This window comes from Panthera onca, chromosome C1 (genome assembly GCF_046562875.1).
Source record: "Panthera onca isolate mPanOnc1 chromosome C1, mPanOnc1 haplotype 2, whole genome shotgun sequence".
In the NCBI taxonomy this organism is placed as follows: Eukaryota; Metazoa; Chordata; class Mammalia; order Carnivora; family Felidae; genus Panthera; species Panthera onca.
In genome coordinates, this window is record NC_138346.1 from 72,988,382 (window position 1) to 73,003,313 (window position 14,932).

A 14,932-nucleotide genomic window follows, 5' to 3' on the forward strand; every position below is an offset into this window, starting at 1 on the left:
GGACTCTATGCACAGCAAAAGCACCATGAACAGAGTTCCAGTAGGTAAGTGGCCAGGTTACCGGTTCATTTGCAGCGAGATGCACTCTGTGGGTTTTCAACTTGCCCCACTTCTTGCCCCCGCCCCACGCCAACCTGTCCTGCAGGGCAGGCACACACAAGTCAGCTGATCTCTGCTGTCTTGTCAGCAGAGAGGAATGGCTCTCCATAGCACACCTACGCCGGGGCGAGGTGGGGATGGGTGGTGCAAACCTCAGCGGTCTGCCAGAACAGTAAAAAGACAGGGTGCAGACAAACCCAGCCCCCTTAGTTCTTACCCCCAAATCTGTCTCTACTTGAGGGTGACCCTCACGTCCATCTCCCTTCTTGCAGAGCCTGGGTTAGCCCCTCCTCCCTACATTCCCCCACTTTGTTCTTCCCCTTACAGGGTCCTAGGTTACCCCACCCCTTCTGCACCCCTTCCCCTTCCCTTCCAGGTCCTGAGCTACCCCCTCTCCCATATCCTCCAGGATCCTGTATTACCATCCTCATCCTGAGTTATCCCCTCCCTCACATCCTCTAGGGTCCTGGATTACCCCTCTGTCATGTTTTGAGGTCAAAGACAATCAAGAACTACTTTTGTTTGGATTGGCAAAACCTGGATTTCTACTCATCTTAGATACTTTCTTAAACACCAGTAGAAGAAGGGATGCCTTGACAAGGATTTTCCAACAACAGCACTGGTGAGATACAGAGGATCTCCAAAAATTGAATATCCTAGGATACAATAATAAGTCACTTTGCTTTCCTCAGCAGGATACGTTTAGCAAATTCCTTAACATAAAAGTTCTCCACATGCCCCCAAAAGCAATGGACAAATGCTTTTTCTTCCAGTCTCTCATCTGAAAATCTGTTCTGAGATGCCCATACATCTCAGAATGTAGTCTGAATGCCAAAGTCAATACTTACTGGAGTAAGTATTAAATTTGCTTTAAATTGTTACCATGTGATAGCCCTCCTCTCTCTAAAAAAGCAAAGTAAAATCTGACCAAAGGGTCATTTTTCAACCAACAATAAGTCATCCTGTTTCCTGGGGTGCATGCACCATATTCTGTGGCAGCCTTGAGTGTGATAGGCTCAGCCGTCCATGGCCTGGGTCCACCTGCAATTCAGAGCTGAAGGACACCCCACCTCCGGGAGGGTGGGCAGAACCACAGAGTGGGAAATTAAAGCAGTTCCATGGAGACAAGAGGGCAACATCAAGGATGCAATACGACTCATTACCCCGGCTGCATGGTCCAGTAAGGAAATTAGTGTGAGCACCACCCTCCTCCAAGATGGGCCTGGAAATGCTGCACCCCAGCTGACAGGGCCAGGCCTCAGATTCAAGGTCCAGAGGCAGCGAGGTCCTACCCAGAATTCTGTCCAGAATTAAGAAAATAGTGAACTTTGATTAATACACATGTAGAACTAAACTGCCCCCACCTGCTAGGAAAAGGGAGGGCCATGGAGCTGAATAATCTACTCAATTTACAGTGAAGTAGATTCTGCTCTTCTTAGAGAGGAAACTAAGGGGTTTTAAATAACTTTGACATTAAAAAACCATGGTATTTACAATGACTAAACTTCTTTAGGAAGTACTAACTAGCCAACTAAAGTATTTTGCCAACTGCAATAGCATGAGCAACATAAAAGACACTTTAGAGGAGGTATTTTAGCCAGACTTCTCACTCCCCCTGACAGAGCATCATCCCCTTGCAGAAATTAGGGCAGGGGAGCCCTGGGAGCAGTCAGCCCATGGGCATGACAGCATCCTGTCTGGGCATGAAGCCCAGGGCCCCAGGCCTGCTGACAGACCAGCCAGCGAGCAGTAAGAAGGACTTCCCAGGGAATAACAGTATGAGGACACAGCACATCTAGGGTGAGCAGTTGGGCTGGCAGTGCAGGGAGGGGGACATTAAGCATGGGCTGGCACAGGCCACTCTGTGCTATCAGCCATGCCCACACCACGTCTGGTTGTTAACAGCTATGTCCCCAAAGGTGCGATCCAGCACCCAACTACACCCTCAGCACACCTGCGGCACCAGTGACTCAGACAAGAGTTTCTAAGCCAGCCTGGAATCCAGCAGGACACGGTCTCTGCTATGACAGACACAAGGAAACCAGAAGATTAGTGCCTTATGAGCCACCAGGCTCCTTACCCCTCCCCACCCCAACAACAAAATTTCTCCCAAATTATTCTGCAAGGTTAATGTTACTTGCCCGAAGACTGTATGTTTTTTAAAATTTTTTTTTAATTTTTTTTTTTTTTTTTGAGAAAGAGACAGAGAGAAAGAGAGAGAGAGACAGAGTGTGAGTGGGGGAGGGGCAGAGAGAATCCAAAGTAGGCTCCAGGCTCTGGCTGTTGGCACAGAGCCTGATGCGGGGCTTGAACCCACAAACCATAGCATCATGACCTGAGCCAAAGTTAGATGCTTAATGGACTGAGCCGCTCAGGCACCCCTGGTTTTGTTTTCTTTAAACCCACTTGTTCACTCAGCCAACACCCATGTGACAAGCACCCAAAAGGCCAGTATCTAGTGGCTACCAGGTTTCAGGGCACAGAGTACATTTCCAACATCACAGGAGGTTTGGTTAGACAATACTAGATTAAATAGTTGCTGTTCACACAGGTAACCACAAGAGACAGAAAAATTTCTGCTCTCCTAAAGCCTACCATTTGGGAAAACCCACCTCTGACCAAACCAACATCAATAATCAAATTTATAAATGGTCAACTGTAAAGTGACCCAAAAGAGTCACGGCTGGGGAAGGCCCTGCTTACCAGACAGGCACATCTGCACATAAAATGGCAAATGCTAACATAGAAGAGCCTCTATCTCCCTATAAAGAATAAGAAATTCCGACCAGAAACACAGACAGTAGGCTCACAGACTTGAGAGTTGCCTGCAGCTTGGAAACACAGTTCCTCTGACAATTTGCAACAGCATGAGGTCACCAGTTAGGCATCTCTGATCATTTCAGTTTGGGCTAATCCACAACAAACATGGATATGGAAACAGTAACTTAGGCCGGGACTTCGTGGGAGCGATTACTTGTCATGGCTGAGGAATGCCTGAAACAGAGATTAACACAAGCATCTGATGGGTTCTTGTCATCTTCCAGGCCGCCCTGGAAGCAGGGCCCTGAGATGGCCTGGCCACGCCTGGGAATGTCATGGAGCAAAGGGGCTCCACAGCCTGGAGGGCAGAGCTGTGGGTGGCCTCACGCGTCAGCAGCCCCCTCCTCGGTGGCTTGGTGCTTTCTGACAAGTCCTACCACTTCTTCCACCGGAGGGGAAGTGCTAAGAAGCTACCAGACTACACAGCAGGTTTTCCAAGGGCTGGACCCTATAAATAGCAACCAGACAGGAAAAGCAAATGGCCCCAGATGCTGGTGAAAGGGAGACCTACATAAGTTAAGCTCTCTATTCTCTAAAACCAGTAGAGATATCCTTTAAGTTTTCTAAAAACTGTGGGTTTACTACAATAAACCTCCAAATTAAATATTGTTATTATTTTAGATGAGCATCTTTAAAATCTGTTATACTTTCTTGTCTCTTAAAACTCAAGATAGAAACCACGGGCACCTGGGTGTCTTGTCCCGTTAAGTGTCAGACTTTGGCTCAGGTCATGACCTCACGGTTTGTGGGTTCAAGCCCCACCTCGGGCTCTCTGCTGTTAGTGTGGAGACAGCTTTGGATCCTCTGTCTCCCTCTTTCTGCCCCCCCCCCACTCTCTCGCTCTCAAAAATAAACATTAAAAAAAATAATAATGCTAAGATAGGAACCATCCTCTTCTGTGATGACATTTGAGGACTCTAGGTCATCAGCAGGGAGATGCTCAGGGTACAGAAGGCATAGGACTGTCCCTACTCCCACCAACCCCACAGGGACTGGCCTGAGTGACCAGGGGTCTCTATGGGTCTGTTGTTCCCTGTGTTCCCTCCTCTCTGGCTGTCAGCTGTCATCACCTGTCACCAGTGACATGCAACTTCTAGTCAGCAAAAGGCATAAAAATGACATTTTTGCAATATAAAGGAGATACACAGGGAGCACAAGGGTCTCTTCTGGCAGAAAAGTGGGGAAGGATTTTGTGTACAGATTTAGCCCTCCCACTTCTAGAACTGGCTGTGAGAGAAGGACAGGTAGCTGCATCTGCAAACAGGGGGGTGTCAGTGCACAGAAATAGAATGGGAAGGGGAGCCAAAAACAGACCAAGGAGACCCTCCCTGGTTACCCCATCAGCTGGTATTTTAAAGCCAAGCTGTTCAAACTAAATGTATACTCAACAGACCTGTATAAGCTTCTACAAGGGTTCAAAGAGAAATACTGAACCACTTTATTCATACGATGCTTCCAGTTTTTCTGTCATCTTCCCACACCCCTAACAGGCTCACTCACAGGATCCTGCCCCTGGGCTGTGGCTGGAGACAGACAAGCTTCACACTTGGTGCTTTAGACACAGAACACCACTGACCACACCCAGGAATAGGACCAAACAAAACCAGGAAGCAAAATAACTGCTTTTACTTCCGAGGGTCCCAGCAAAGAGAAACAGTGCACACAGTGGGGCAGTCCACACAGTCTGGGGACCTGCCTGGTTGCTGCTTGGTAAGAACAAGGAACAGGAGTGGACCCACACACTCATGCTATCGTTACCAGGGCCTTCTGTTCCAGAAGGCATTCGGGGTCAGGTACTGTAGACACTTCGTGGCCAATCCCAAACACAGACCACCTAATCTGGACACGTGCAGATGTGCCCTCATCTAAAATATCCTCTGCGAGATTCCAAAGTATTCTTTTGACAAGCACAGACCTGGAATTGGGAGGACCTGGGGTAGGAGACATTAATGGTCATTTTTGAAGGAACACAGGAGAAAGATACCAAGGAGAAAAATGGAGCAAAGGCAAGACTGGTTTTATTGACACACAGTCTACATACAGTCACAGGGTCCCCCTGAGCCTGAGAAACAGTGCTTAGCTTTTTCTTTGGTTTAAATTTAGTTTTAAAAAGTCTCTCAAACTTTTGGCTGATGAAATTTCCCCTAATGCCCGAGGAAGAGCGTGAGCTGCTTCTCAGGCTGCAGAGTGATCTGAGCGCGGGGCACCAGCCTTTGGAAGACACTGGCTGAAACATTACTCATCTTCTCATCAAGGCTGATGGGAGAGCTGTTGTTTCTCTTAGGGGTCTCCCCTCAGAGTCCCACGGGGGAGAGCAGAGCGGGGAGAATACTGAAATTCAGGACTGGTCATCAGAGACAAAACAATGTTCACACAGCACCCTCAAAGGCAGCCCTTCTCAGGAAAAAAAAAAAAAGTCAACGTTAAAGATCACAGATTCCGTTTCTCCTAAGTGAGTGCCACATCGCCATCATGGGTACTTCTCACGTGTCCCATCCCCAAGTCAGGCCCTTTAGACAACGTTCTACAGACGTTCTCTTCTTGCCCTGAAGCCATGTCACCTCAAACACTTGTTTGAGAAAACAAGAAAAAAGAGTCCCAGTCTCATCCCAGAACTAAGGAACCAGAATTTCTAGATGCAAGTGAATCATGTCAGGCTGGGGGGTGTCTTATCACTGGGTACATTCATTTGGGCAAGACTGCCTTATCTCCTTTAGTCTTTGCCTCAATCCTAGAAAGCGGGTACTATTTACCTCATTTGACAAGGAGGCAAAGTAACTCGTCCAAAGTTATTTAACCAGGCAATTGAAGGGCAGGGATTCAGACGTTCTGGCTCAGCACAAAGCAGGGTCATGCACTGACCTGGTCTGTTACCCACAACACAATATGGAAGTGGATGGACACTTTTCTTTTGCCAAATTACAAAGCAACCTGTGCTATTTAAATGGGTGGAGGAAAGACTCTGTGGAATCAAGAGTATTTAATTTTAAATTATTTTATATATATATATAAATAATATGTATATAAATATATATATATAAATAAATTTATTAATATTTAAATCTATGCACGTTGAGCCCAAGCATAATTGAACCCCATTTGGGGTCCTGCCCTCTCCTTGGAACCATGGTGCAGGCCACCCCCTCCCGACGTACCACAAACTAGCTTTATAAACCATGCACACGGCAGCAGCCTCAGAGAGAGGGCACCAGGAGGCTCTGAAGTGCAGGCCTGTACTTCCTGCTGGGGAACTCTGAGTATGAGTTACCTGATAAACTCGACACACTACCATTTGGCTTGTTAGGAATAATTGAGAAGCATTTGGAAATAATTCTATGCAGGCAGAAACAGAAGTCATACGCAGCCATCCTTGTTTTATTGTACTCATTTTATTGTACTTCTCATATACTGTGTTTTTTTACAAATTGAAAGTCTGTGGCAACCCTGAGGTGAGAAAGGTTTGTTTTCATAGCAGTTGCTTAACTTGTGTCTCTGTGTCATGTTTTGGTAATTCTTGCAATATTTCAACTTTTTCATGATTATATTTGTTATGGTGACCTGGGATCAATGATTATGACTCCCTAAAACCTTAGAGGACAGGTTTTTTTTTTGCATAAAGTATTAAAAAAATTTTTTTTAATGTTGATTTTTGAGAGAAAGAAACAGAGTATGAGTGGGGGAAGGGCAGAGAGAGAGGAAAACACAGAGTCTGAAGCAGGCTCCAGGCTCCGAGCTGTCAGCACACAGCCTGACACGGGGCTCGAACCCACAAACCAGGAGATCATGACCTAAGCTGAAGTTGGATGCTAAACCGATGGAGCCAGCCAGGCGCCCCTCAAAAAATATTTTTAAATTAAGGTCTGTACATTTTTTTTACGACATAATGCTACTACACACTTAGCAGACTACAGTCTAGTGTGAATATAACATTTTATGGACTCGGAAACCAAAAAACTCATTTGACATGCTTTATTGTGATATTTGCTTTATTGTGGTGGTCTGGAGCCAAACCTGCAATGTCTCCGAGGTATGCCTGTACACTAGGCGTGCGCGTGCGCGCGCGCACACACACACACACACACACACACACACACACACACGACACAGCCCAGAAATGCATTTAGCACTCTTGGTTACATCTATTAAACAACAACTCATAACTTAAAGTCTTATATTTTGAATACCAATTCGGTCAAATGGAAAATTTCAAAGCAGCGTTAGCTGTGTTAATCTGACAAATAACCAACTCAGATCTTCATTATGATGCACTCACCTGGGGCTCCCCTCCCACACTTCAGTTAAATACATATAACCACGCCAGCGAAAAGCGACCTGGCAGCTTGTATTCAGGAGTTGAGAGAGGCCCCGCAAGGCTGGAGTCCTGCTCTCATTCTATAAGGCAGGCTGCAGCCTTCCTTGCTGAGCAACTTTGACTCATCTGAATGTGAGGCTCCTGTCCTGCTCATAGTGCATTGTTCATAGGAAGACCACGTCAGGGAGGATACAGAAGACTCCACAAAGCGGAAACTACCATCTTATTTAGGTACTTCTAACAGAGATTCATCAGAAGTGCAAGAACTAATAGTCAAATTCAAAACTATTCTGATTTGCTTCAAAAAAAGTTTTACCATATTTGGGAAGTTTTAAAAGCTCTAAACTTCAAATGCCTTGTGATAAAATAAGAATAGGACTAACATGTATCTCAAGTAATTCTTAAGATAACTTAGGCCAAAATGGGGGCTAAAACATCAAGAAAGCTGGCCCAGACTACAAGCAGTGGAACCATAATTACCTGTTTCTCCCCACAGCGTGTCGGTGCCATTGACGTCTACCTCATGTTCCTTCTCCAGTCCCAGCAAGCACTGGACCACCTGTCAGAAGTGGCGAGGTGATTTAATGAGTTCTCACAGCCATATGTGCTTATTATATCCCATGCATCAAAGGAGAAAGTGTGTTGTTTTTTTAACCATAATTATCTCATGCTACACAAGGAGACAAAATATAATGAAAACTGTTTTCAAGCATAATTCATATGCTATTCACATTTTCACTTTGAGAAGAATAAAAAAACCTCAGTGAATTTCAGCAACATTGTTCAGGATTACTAGGTACTCAGAATTCTAATGAATTCCAACATGACCCAAATATGCCAGCCTAATCAACAAAGGACACGGGAGATCATACAAAGTGCAGTTTCTGCATAAATCGCAGGAAGATGGTGAATCCGTTTTTTCACAAAGATGCAAAACAAAGCAATATATACCTTTTCAATAAAATAAAATAAATAGTATTGTCCAGAAGATTTTTCTACTGACAGCATCATTCTTCTTTTCCCTAGTTCTTTTCCCTTCTTCCCCATCAAAAAGAGCTTGAGATCACAAGTATGGAGGCAAGAGTGCTGGCTCGTGGGGAAAGAACACTATGTGAGCCCGGAGCCAGCATCCACCCTATGCAACAGCAGCAACAGGAGAGCATAATGAAGCCATTTCCCAGTCTCCCAATCCATACCCTATGGGTAGACTGCATAATAGCCCCAAGTATGATCACATCGTCATCCCCAAAAGCTGTGAATGTTACCTTATAGGACAAGAGGGAATCTGCAGGTGTGATTATGAATCTTGAAATGAGATGATTATCCTGAATTACCCATGTGTTCATCTCATATACACCTGACATAATCACAACTGTCTTCAAACGAGGGACAAGAGGAATCAAGGTCAGAGGAAGAGATGGAATGACAGAAGCATAGGTTAAAGTGACGCACTTTGAGGGGCGTCTAGGTGGCTCAGTCGGTTAAGTGTCTGACTTTAGCTCAGGTCATGATCTCACAGTTTGTGGGTTCGAGCCCCACGCCGGACTCTGTACTGACAGCCGAGCCTGGAGCCTGCTTCGGATTCTGTGTCTCCCTCTCTCTCTGCCCCTCCTCCACTCACACTCTGTGTGTCTCTCTCGAAAATAAATAAATGTGAAAAAAAATTTTTAAGGTGACGCACTCTGAACATAGAGGAAGGGCCATGAGCTAAGGAATACAAGGCTTCTAGAAGCTCTAAAAAAAACAAGGAAACATTTTCCTATAGAGCTTCCAGAAGGAACACTGGCTTTTGGACATGTTAATTTTAGCCTTCTGGCCTCCAGAACTGTAAGAAAATAGATGAATGTTGTTTGAGCCACTGGAGTTTGTGGTCACTTGTTATAACAGCATTAGCAAATGCATACACCCTTCAAGGCTTCTGGTGAACAAGCCCTGCCCTTTTCTAGGAGACAGTTACTGGCCCTGCTGAGGCTGCTTTGGCACAGCATTCCTCCCAGCCAGCTTTGAAACAGGTTGAGTTTAACAGGAGTTGAGAAAAAGGTCACATATGAATGTGGCATTCACTGTCCTCCCTGTGATGATTTTTCACACTTTGCGTTCCCATGCAGATTTAGGGAGCACTTTAAAAAAGGAAAAACATCTCCATTTGCTTATTTGTGTATTTAACATGCTCTCTGTATATGAGTATTTAAAAAACACATTTATAGTTCTTTTTTAAAGAAACAATAAACCTATTACACAGTAACATTTAACATACTGTTATGAAATATGTATTTTTTTAAGTGAAATTACTATTTTTTCCAAAACTAAAACATATAGGGAGGTTGGCTGGCATTGTTTCCTATTTTTATAAATCTCTTTTATGCCTGTCTTAAGAGAAGACAGCTGCATTCTCTTATGTTTCTGCAATTAACTTGTTGCAGTATATTGTATTGGCTTAAATATTGTATATGTGTACTTTTAATGTTTTAAATGCCAAATTTAAGCCAGCTTTCAGTATGTATGTATACATGCACGTGTGTGTGTGTGTGTGTGTGTGTGTGTGTGTGTGTCCGTGTCTGCCCTTGTGTTTTAAATGCCAAAAAGTCAGCCAGCTGGCTCTGTACCCAAATTCACTATAAATTATTGTGGGTTCCAATCTTACCAAATACTGGCAACTCTAATTGCTTGAAGATAATACAGAGTAAGAAACAGGTGGAAGAGAACAGGTAAAAATGTTATTAAATCCTCAGACACATGGGTCAGGAGATTACAATTAAATCCTCAAACTAAGGGGACGCCTGGGTGGCTCAGTCGGTTAAGCTTCTGTCTCTTGATGTCAGCTCCGATCAGAAGATCCGGGTTCATGAGACAGAACCTGGTGTGGGGCTCTGTGCTATCAGCACTGCTTGGGATTCTTTCTCTCCCTCTCTCTGTGCCCCTCCCTCGTTCGCTCTCTCTCAAAATAAATAAACTTTAAAAAAAAGAAACTTAAAAAAAAATCCTCAAACTGAGAAATACTGACATCTACCAAAAATATGTGCTCTATTTAGCTACTGCAAGAAGCTTTCCTTCAGCACAGGAACTGTGAATGACAAGCATTCTTACATGCTACCAGAACTTTGAAGTCCTATTTTTAAAAATCCTTCAAATACTCAAGAACAATTTTAGCATTAGTATTCCACATGATTATTTTTAAAAGATCACAAGGACAAAAGAATGAATCAAAGAGAAAAAAGTGCAAGACAGCTGAGCTGGAGGGTAAACGTGGAACAGAGGAGAAACTGGGATACTGCCAAGAGAGAGCCCGCCCTCCCCCCCACCAACTGCAGGAGTCCACATGCGCACCAAGACCCTGGACACCGAATTATCTCACACAAAGGGTGGGATGTCAACAGAAGACCTAGACACGTGGTCAAACCAACTTCCATTTCTTGAAATCCTCCTTTTCTTTCATTCCTTAAGTGCATCATGGGCTAGCAACTAAGATAACTAAAAAAAAGCACCTGAGGGGCACCTGGGTGGCTCAGCAGGTTAAACGTGGGACTTCGGCTCAGGTCATGATCTCGTGGTTCATGAGTTCGAGACCTGTGTCGGGGTCTGTGCTGACAGCTCAGAGCTTGGAGCCTGCTTCAGATTCTGTGGTTCCGTCTCTCTCTGCCCCTCCCCCGCTCGTGCGTGCGTGAGCGTGTGTGTGTGCGCGTGTGTGTGTGCGCGCGCGCGTGCACGCACTCTATCTCAAAAATAAATAAACATAAAAAAAATTTTTTTAAAGACAAAGCACCCAACACATATTGGGCTGTGGCTTCCAACTTCCCAGGAGTGTCCTCTCAGCGCCAACTCACCGAGCTGTGGCCCATGCTGGCGGCTGCTGTCAGCGCCTGCTGCAGGGCTTGGCTCTTCCTCAGTGCACCTGGCTGGGGAGGGCCTGCTGACCACTCACAGGTCAGCAGGTACCGGAGAATGTCACCATGGCCCCTCAGTGCGCTGTGCACCAGTGCGCACTGGCCTTTCTTATCCAAGTGGTCCACCTGGAGGGCAAGAGAAGGTCATGGTTTAGTATCACATCCCAAATGAAGTGCGCAACAAATCCAGTATCACTGCAGATGCTTGGTGGGGGGTGGGGGTGGGGTGTTCACATTCCAATGCAACTTTCTCTAGTGCACCAAATATCCATCTGAATTACTTCCTTGTAGTGAATGAGCCCTAAGGCCAAGGGAACCCTTTGTAGATCCAGCAAACACAAGGCACCCTCAATTCCTGTCTCTTTAGCAAAGGACTTAAAGCTCCAAGTTCTCTGGGAAACATGTGTGGGGACACAGACCAAAGCCTCAGCCAAAGCTCTGTGCTTCCCAACGCTGCTGGTGAGTAGAACACTCTAAATCTGCTGTGACAAGCTAGGATTTGGGGAGAATAAAGCAGTTCTTTAGTCATTGAAATAGGGGAGCCAGCAAAAGGCAGGGATCTGGAAAATCTAGCTATAACCAAGAAAGGGCAGGAAGGGACTCTGAAGGCCTTCTAACTGGGGAAGGAGGCCATGCACAGTCAGGTGACCTAGGACATGTCAGCATGTAAAGTGGGGCCTCAAAGCCAGGAAGGCCAGCTGGCCACAAAGTTAGTGTCTAAGGGCTGCTTACCTCTAAAGGTCCAAGCAGCAACAATGGGTCATTCCCTGTCTAACCCCAGGAATACTGGACTGGAAGAGGAGCTCAGGGTCCACCCTCACCTCACTTGCAAATTCTGGTGATACTCTGCACCCTCACCCAGAAGCTTTGCAGGAGACACCTGCATGACACCCAGCCTCCTCCTACAGAGCTTTTAGCGGTGATGGGAGGGGGCCTGCTAGCCTCCACAGAAAGCTAAGCCACCATTTAGATGTAGAAATGAAGGCATGGAGATGTGCACTAATGCACCCGCCGGGAAGGCTTAATTGCAACATTCCCCTTCTTCCATGAGCTGAAGTCCCTTTACCCCAAATATTGTATTTTTGAGGGAAAAATTAAAAGGCTCTCATAGTTTCTATAAACCTAATTAATGTCTTCCTGTTGAAATTTAAATATCCTAATTAACTATAAAGACAAATACCAGCGATTTATTTCTATTTTTATAAAAAGCACATCCCCTCTCTCCCAAAGAAATGCTTATAGCAAACCTAAAGAGAGTTTACTGTGAGCTTGGCACTGTTCTCATTTAATCTCTCAACATTAATGGTCCTAGAGTAACTTGTTTAATAATATAGTTACATTTATTTAATGCTCAGACAACAGCCCTGTGGTAGATACTGTTGTCATAATCATTTTACAGATGAGAAGCCTGAGGCACAGACTGGACAGTGTGCCCAGCATCCTAGCTGGCAGGTGGAGAAATGAGGATTGTGGGCTGTCCAGCTCCTGCAGCCATATGCTCAAGTACATGGCTTCTAAGACCCATGGAACTCATTTTATTGTTAAAAAAAAAAAAAAAAGACATGAAATGAAATAGGATAGGGTCTTTTAAACCAATCTAGTGCTCTGTTAAAATCTGTGATTGATGGAGTTCTAGGTCATCATTTCCAGGCTTTTGAAAGGATGACCTCTACTCATGCTGCTATTGGCCTAGGGTCTCCTTGGTGTCCTGCCTCCCCATGGGTAGTATTAAGGAGAGTTAAGAGCTTATGAGCAAAACACATGACGCCTCCTCTCCAAGGCCGCACACCTGACCACCAACATCAGGCACCATCACGCCCTGACCGAAGCAGGCAGCTCACTCTTTCTGTTTAGGTGGCAATTTCTATTAGTTGCAATTCGACAAAGCAGAGACAAAAGGGAGGCTGGCCCAGCTGATGACAATTCTGACAAGGCTATGAAGACATCCTCCCCCTCTCCCCACTGGGGAATGCTACCAGCTTACCCTCGCCCCCTTCTTGGCCAGCAGACAGACCAGCTTCATATGGCCAGCAGCTGCAGCATAGCAGAGGGCGGTCATGCCGTTCTCTGACATTCCCTCCAGGCAGGCGCCAAATTCCAGGAGCAGAGTGACCACTTCCTCATGGCCAAGGTGAGACTGGACGCACAGGATTGGGGCATTATTTAACACTTCTGTTCTGTAGTTCACGTTGGCCCCTCCCAAAATCAGGAGACGGCTGACCTGTTGAATAATATCCCCCAACAAGATGAATTCTCACATAAACGTCAGTCACAACAGCATTTGGGGAGAAGGGCAGTATCCTCATTCTAATCCAGGAGTTCCAAAACTAGAGTGTGCAACAGTACTATCTGCGAATGCACTGAAAATGCACATTCTTCATAGTGGAAAACTAAAAGGGCAGCTGCTTGGAAAACAGTGTGGAGGTTCTTCAAGATCTAGCAATCCCATTTCTGGGAATATATCCAATGGAAATGAAATCAGGATCTCGAAGAGATACCTGCACCCCCATGTTCACTGCAGCACTATTCACAATACCCAAAAGATGGAAACAAACTAAAATGTCTCTCGACCCATGAATAGAGAAGCAGAAGCGGTATGCACATATACAATGGAGTATTATCCAGCCTTTAAAAGGGAGGAAATCCTGTCACATGCTGCAACATGGATGAGCCTTGAGGACATTAAGCTAAATTAAAAAAGCCAGTCACAAAAAGACAAATGTAAGATACCCCTTACATGAGGTACATAGAGAAGTGAAATTCAGAGAGACGAGCGGAATCGTGGTTACCAGAGGATGAGGGGAGGTGAAAAGGTTTTCTTTAACGAGGGTAGTGTTTTACTTTTATGAGAGGAAAAAGTTCTGGAGAGCTATTGCACAATAATGTGAATATATTTAACGCTACTGAATTCCGCACTTAAAAATAGTTAAGATGATAGGTGGCTGGTTGGCTTAGTCGGTTAAGCATCCAACTTTGGCTCAGGTCATGATCTCATGGTCCGTGAGTTCGAGCTCCCGCGCATTGGGCTCTGTGCTGACAGCTTAGAGCCTGGAGCCTGCTTCAGATTCTGTGTCTCTGTCTCTTTGCCCCTCCCCTACTCGCACTCTATCTCTCTCAAAAATAAATAAATAAATGTTAAGAAATTTTTTTAAATAGTTAAGATGGTCAATTTTATGTTTTTTTTTTAAAACCAAAATTAAAAATTTTAAACACCCTGAAAAAAGAACCTTAAAATGCACATTCTCCAGCTCCACTTTCAGATTTCTGATTCAGCGGGTCTGGAGTGAGGCCTGAGACTGCTTTTTAATAGTTCCCTGATGATACGGATACTGTTGGTCAGTGGACCACACTTTGAAAAATCACTGTTTAAATAAAAATAGAAAATTCATTTTTTATGGCAATGAAATAATCACAGGATTAAATAATTAACAGTGAGCTAACAAAGACAAAAGTAAATGCAAATACTCTTTTTTTACAGGACATGTTCCTACAAGAAAAAGTAGAACACGTTAAAATGTTCCTGTGCCTCTGGGATTGTCAGCAGCACAAGACTCCCAGAAAATAATCTGTTTTTTCTGCTGATTACCACATCCACCACCCACTAAACTTGCTGTGTGATTTTCAGAAAATTACTCAGTCTCTCTGTGCTTCAGGTACCTCCTAAGAAAACCCAGCGGAATGCCATCCCATGCTACCCAATAGGTACTCTTGGTAACAACGTTGGAAGGTGTACTTTTAGTACTTCCTTGCCGACCACCTTACAAGACTTTACCTGGAAGGTATGTGCTTAGAGGCAGAACTTTCCTAAAGATGTCTG

At 44.8% G+C, this 14,932-nt stretch overlaps 1 protein-coding gene across 13 annotated transcripts in view; it reads right to left on the reverse strand.

The window, feature by feature from the left end:
• The window catches only part of TANC1 (tetratricopeptide repeat, ankyrin repeat and coiled-coil containing 1), a 239,983-nt gene that overhangs the window by 21,669 nt on the left and 203,382 nt on the right, over positions 1 to 14,932 (reverse strand). For all 13 annotated transcript variants that reach the window (XM_078451240.2, XM_078451248.2, XM_078451245.2 and 10 more), the window contains 3 exons: positions 13,100 to 13,336; positions 11,056 to 11,241; positions 7,712 to 7,790 (listed from right to left, as the gene is read on the reverse strand). In XM_078451240.2, coding sequence (XP_078307366.2) covers positions 7,712 to 7,790; positions 11,056 to 11,241; positions 13,100 to 13,336 — 502 coding nt within the window. The remainder of the gene's footprint in view (positions 1 to 7,711; positions 7,791 to 11,055; positions 11,242 to 13,099; positions 13,337 to 14,932) is intronic.